The sequence below is a fragment of the Sminthopsis crassicaudata genome, chromosome 3, assembly GCF_048593235.1.
Source record: "Sminthopsis crassicaudata isolate SCR6 chromosome 3, ASM4859323v1, whole genome shotgun sequence".
NCBI lineage: Eukaryota > Metazoa > Chordata > Mammalia > Dasyuromorphia > Dasyuridae > Sminthopsis > Sminthopsis crassicaudata.
Genome location: NC_133619.1, coordinates 375,641,883 through 375,647,882, shown reverse-complemented (window position 1 = coordinate 375,647,882; position 6,000 = coordinate 375,641,883). Strand labels below are relative to the sequence as shown.

The 6,000-nt window shown below is 34.6% G+C and overlaps 1 protein-coding gene across 2 annotated transcripts in view; it reads right to left on the bottom strand.

Annotated features, from left to right (window-relative positions):
• Positions 1 to 208: 208 nt before the first annotated feature.
• UBXN4 (UBX domain protein 4) overlaps positions 209 to 6,000 on the bottom strand; it is a 40,186-nt gene continuing 34,394 nt past the window's right edge. For both annotated transcript variants that reach the window (XM_074301926.1, XM_074301927.1), the window contains exons 12-13: positions 4,721 to 4,923; positions 209 to 422 (exon numbers count right to left, since the gene is read on the bottom strand). In XM_074301926.1, the coding sequence (XP_074158027.1) occupies positions 284 to 422; positions 4,721 to 4,923 (342 nt within the window). In that variant the 3' untranslated portion in view covers positions 209 to 283. The remainder of the gene's footprint in view (positions 423 to 4,720; positions 4,924 to 6,000) is intronic.

Here is a 6,000-nt window from a genome sequence, read left to right as displayed (position 1 = left end):
ATGAAATACTGAATTTGAAAGCTGATGGAGGTTTTATAAATCCTTTTGATTCTTTGAGCTAGTTGTTGATTACCATATGCAAAATCTTTTTTGTCAGCTACACTATCTCTTGACTTTTCTGAGTTAGGCAATTTCAACCCATACCCTCTCTACGCAAGAATAAAGAGAGACATTATAGAGACTTGTCAGTAAAACATACAGCTGCCCCAATTGTCCAGTAGAGTTTTAGTTGAATTAAATCATAAGAGAAACAATGATTATTGCCCATGTGTAACTTGTCAAACTACATTTGTTGGGTAGAATTTCCATTCCAAGTGTTGTTTTCATCTTCACCATCATCTTGAGTCCTCAATCTATATATTTTTCCTTCTTTTTTGAAGTCTTCTCCACGTTTTTCTAGCACTCTTTTCCTGACTCCTTCTCTGTTATTCAAAAAAAGAGAGGGGGAGGGGAGAAAAAAAGATACTTTTTAACACCACTTTTTGAGTAAGAACATAAAAACTAAAAAAGAATCTGAGATTTCAATTAGACATCAATGACAAACACAATCTTCCATTATAGATTAGAACTTAGCTTTCACTTTTAACATCTAGAAAGAGATTGTTTGATAAGGCATCAATAAGATACACTCTGTAATTAGCATCTAAACTGCCTAGCTTTGAACTTTTTAAAGTCATTGATCATTTCTAACATGTATTTCAATATATTTAACATGTATTGGTCAACCTGTCACCTGAGGGAGTGGGGGGGGGGTAAGGAGAGGAAAAATTGGAACAAAAGGTTTTGCAATTGTCAATGCTGAAAAATTACCCATGCATACATATCTTGTAAATAAAAAGCTATTAAAAAAAAAAAAGTGTTGATCATTATGAGGAAAGTTTATCTTCTTTCAAAACTACATTTTTAAAAATAGCTTTTTATTTACAAGATATATGCATGGGTAATTTTTTCAGCATTGACAATTGCAAAACCTTTTGTTCCAATTTTTCCCCTCCTTCCCTCCCGCCCAACTCCCCCGGAGAGCAGGTTGACCAATACATGCTAAATATGTTGAAATAGAAGTTAAATATATGTATACATGTCCATACAGTTATTTTGCTGTACAAAAAGAATCGGACTTTGAAATAGTGTGCAATTAGCCTGTGAAGGAAATCCAAAATGCAGGCGGTCAAAAATAGAGGAATTGTTAATTCTATGTAGTGGTTCATGGTCACCTCTCAGAGTTCTTTCCCTGGGTATAGCTGGTTCAGTTCAGTACTGCTCTATTGGAACTGATTTGGTTCATCTCATTGTTGGAGAGGGCCACATCCATCAGAATTGATCATCATATAGTATTGTTGTTGGAAGTATATAATGATCTTCTGATCCTGCTCATTTCACTCAGCATCAGTTCATGTAAGTCTCTCCAGGCCTTTCTGAAATCATCCTGTTGGTCATTTCTTACAGAACGATAATATTCCATGATATTCATATACCACAATTTATTCAGCCATTCTCCAATTGATGGGCATCCACTCAGTTTCCAGTTTCTGGCCACTACAAAGAGGGCTGCCACAAACATTCTTGCACATACAGATCCCTTTCCCTTCTTTAAGATCTCTTGGGGATATAAGCCCAATAGTAACACTGCTGGATCAAAGGGTATGCACAGTCTGATAACTTTTTGAGCATAGTTCCAAATCACTCTCCAGAATGGCTATATGTATTCACAATTCCACCAACAATGTATCAGTGTCCCAGCAAAACTATATACCTTTTAAACTGACTTAAGAGGCAAAAAGTTAAAAGTAGATTACACTATCATTTTAACTACCCCCTGTTTCACAAAATAACTTATGTGTCTGAGTGAAAGAATAATTCTAAGGGAGTTAGTCAGGGAATGAACACTGATATTTCTTGTTCAAACTCTTCAGCTAACACACAAACAATCAAATTAGGTATAGAAAGAAGTACCTGAGTACAAGTAAAGTTAGTCTAGAAAACTTTTAAAATCCCTCCTTTTGCTTTACTATTCTACTATAACGTAGCTATAAAGGGACAATGACCCTGGCTAATGTTATCCTGTTGCACTGATGAAAAAAAGTGAAGTCAAATTTCAAAAAGTAAAGAAGTATCAAATCAAGCATCCTATGGGAAGAAAGGAGTTTCTAGAGAAATCATTTTATAGTCATAGGGCAAAGAATATGCATAGAATTGAAGAGAATGAAACAATGAAGATATTTTGCATAGAACAGATTTCAGAAATAGAAAATAAGAAGAATGTTAACATTTTGTCCTGAAGGACAAAAATTCAGAAAAATAAGATGACTTAAAAAAATGATACAGAATGAAAAAAGTGTATCAAAGAGAACAATGTTCTCTAACCACTGCAATATTAACTTAAAAGCATAATGTGCAATGAGTGAAATTGTACTGAGTAATCCTAGTCCTGGAAAACTGATAATGAAGAATTCACACTCTTTAGTATGGAGAAGTAATAGCCTATATAAGTAGGGAACTGCAGTTGTGAAATGCAGTATATGTTATCAGATAGGTTATTTAGTTGGATTTCCTTCAATATTTTTCCTATAAAGATTACAAGTGGGATTAGAATGATGATGTTAAAAGGCAAATATAAGAAAAAAAATCAAACAACTTTAAATTTTGTTTCATATCATACAAACTAGAAAAGATGACAAAAGTTAGGAATCATCAATTTTGGAAGGATTGTAAAGTGAGAATAATGCTGATTCACTAAAGATCAAGTTCATATATTCTGGATTTCAATGTGAAATTATGCAAAAAAGTGACCAGTCCATATTCTATGACTTATCAATTCTACTAGTGAGCACAAACCCAAAGTAAGTCAAAGGCAGAATTCTATTCTACTATATACCAAAATATCCCTTGCAGAACTCTTTCTGGTGGTAAAGAAGTGAAAAGGTAGGGTATACATCAAGTGAGAAATGGCTGGAAAAAACCATGATACAAAAATTTAATGGAATGAGCATTATGCTATAAAATGATAAAGAGGAGGAATTTAGAGAAACAGGAGAAGAGCAGCATAAAGCATTAGTATGAACAGCTATACACAATGACTACAACAATGTAAATGAAAAGCTCACTACAAGAAAACTGAATTGAGGAAATGAAAAACCCATAAAAGTTCTTAGAGAAGAAATGAGACATCCCCCAATTCACAGGCTAAGAAAAAAAGAATGCAAGACTTCTATCTTATTGGGAGAAATTAACTGATATATATACAAATACATTAAAAAGTTACATAAAATGAACACAGGATGAATTGAGGAGGATGGGGAGGGATTGCAAAAGTAATATACATATTCATGAAATTGAACTTTAAAGGTCACTAAGAATTCCAGGAAGCAGAGACAAGGGAAAGACATAAAGATAAAAGAACTTGCACAGTAAGTTAGTTTGGAAGGACCGAAGAGGATATAATGGGAGAATAAGAAGCCTGGAAAGGTAGGCTAGAGTTAGTAATGTGAAGAAACTTGAATTTGTACAGTGAATAGGAGGGCTTGTTGAGCAGAAGGAATGACAAAGCCAGACATGTACTTTAGAAATGCTAGCAAATGACTTGACCTTTTACCTTGACAGCTGTGTGGAGGATGCAGTGAAAAAAGATACATTTGAGACAGGGAGACCCATAAAGGGGCTATTGCAATAGTTCAGATGAATTATTATAAGGGCCTGAACTAGGGTAACGACCTTGTGAGTAGAAGGTAGGGGGTAGATCCAAGATATATTGTGGATGGAAAAGAAACACAACTTAGTAAACTATCTGATAATTTAGGGTTTCAGCAAGCAAAATAAACATTACTCTAATCTCGGGGATCTGTCTCAGAGAAAAGATGGTAATGCACTCCACAAAGGAAAGTTCAATCTGGAGGGAGGAAGGGCTAAAATGGAAATTTAAAATGAATACAAATACATCAATGACACATACTTTTTTAAAAGAAAAGGCAGCATTGTGGTATATGAATATTATGGAATATTATTATTCTGTAAGAAATGACCAACAGGATGATTTCAGAAAAGCCTGGAGAGACTTACATGAACTGATGTTGAGTGAAATGAGCAGGACCAGGAGATTATATACTTTAACAACAATACTGTATGATGATCAATTCTGATGGATATGGCCCTCTTCAACAATGAGATAAAAAAAAAAATCAGTTCCAATAGAATTGGACAATTGAACCAGCTACACCCAGCAAAAGAATTATGGGAGATGACTATGAACCACTACATAGAATTCCCAATCTTTCTATTTTTGTCTGCCTACATTTTGGACTTCCTTCACAGGCTAATTGTACACTATTTCAAAGTCCGATTCTTTTTGTACAGCAAAATAATTGTATGGACATGTATACATATATTGTTTTTAACTTATACTTTGACATATTTAACATGTATTGGTCAACCTGCCATCTGGGGGAGAGGATGGGAGGAAGGAGGGGAAAAATTGGAACAAAAGGTTTTGTAATTGTCAATGCTGAAAAATTACCCATGCATATATCTTGTAAATAAAAAGCTATAATAAAAAAAAAAAGGCAGCAAAAGTTATAAGAAAATGCTTGCTTTTTCTTCTTAGAAGTAGAAATACAATGGTTTAGAAAAAAGAACTGAAAGTCATGTTGATGTCTTTCTATAAAGTACAGCATTTCTATTTAATTTTCCTAACTATCCTGCAAATGAGGAAAAGATGATTAAATACCTGTTTTCTGAGCTGCCAGATGCTGTGGGGTTTGTGTGCTCCAAAGGTGTTGATCTTATTGAAGTCTGAGAAGGAGGAGGACTGGTAAATAAGAAGTTGCTAATCAATCTCCATATAGCAAAGAATGGGTAAAGTACTGTTCCCAAAAACTTCCACAGTTCTCCACTCGACGACTGTACCACAGAGGTAGCAGGTCTTCCTGCCTAATAATTAAGAAACAAGAACATGGTTAAGTAAAAGCATTTTTAAGTATATCATGGAGAACTATAAACAAGATTACACCTGAAGTAATGACCTTTGTACATAAAATCTTTCTGGTTTACCAAAGGGAAAGAAATTAAATTTTACTGGTATGGGTGAAATTCTACCACACCAGGCTAGCACTTTCTTTGTAATATGTAGTTTTACAGAGTTGCCAAGGACCTTGAGAAGTAAAGTGCTTTGTCCAGGGTCCCACATCCACTATATTAGAGGTGGTAAGTTAGAATACATGCCTTCCAGACTCTGCAGAGCCAATTCATTTTTCTCCACTATGTTAGACTGTGAGCACTTTGAAAACAGGAATCATGTTTGTTCCTTTCTTTGCATCCTTAATTGCTCAGAACAGTGTCTAGCAACTAGTCAGCTTGACATATCACACTGTCACTGTCTAAGTTTATCATAAAGCAACAAAAATTGTCTCCCTCTACCCTCTCTTACTAGGGTGTAAAATAGCTAAGCAATAGTTAGATCTTGCATTTTCTAAAGATTGGCAAGCAATAACAACAATGCACAAAAAGTGAGAAAGTAGTTCTTGTAAAATGAGACAGGCAAGACTTCATGGAGTCTTTAAGAAAACCAAATAAATTTAGTGTGTAAAACTAGTGTAATGACTTATAAGTAGTCCTTAACAATATTAGAAAGATTTAAAATGTTGTATCATAAAACCTGCAAAATTTAAAGAATCATGTAGGTATCTAGGTGGGACAAGTGACAAAATGTTGGACTTGATGTCAAGAAACCCCAAATTTAAATCTGCTCTCAAACACAAAATGTTATCTTACACAAGGGACTAAAGCTTTTTACTTTCAGTTTCCTCAATCATACAATAGGTATCTACACTTCAAGAGGATGAAATAAAATAGTATAAATAAAGCACTTTACAAACTATAAAGCAGGGGTTCTCAAACTACAACCAGTGGGCCAGATCTGGTTGCCGAGGAGAGTTTATATGAGCTGAGGGGCGGAGACAGAGTGTGAGTTTTTGTTTTTACTATAGTCCGGTCCTCCAACAGTCTGAG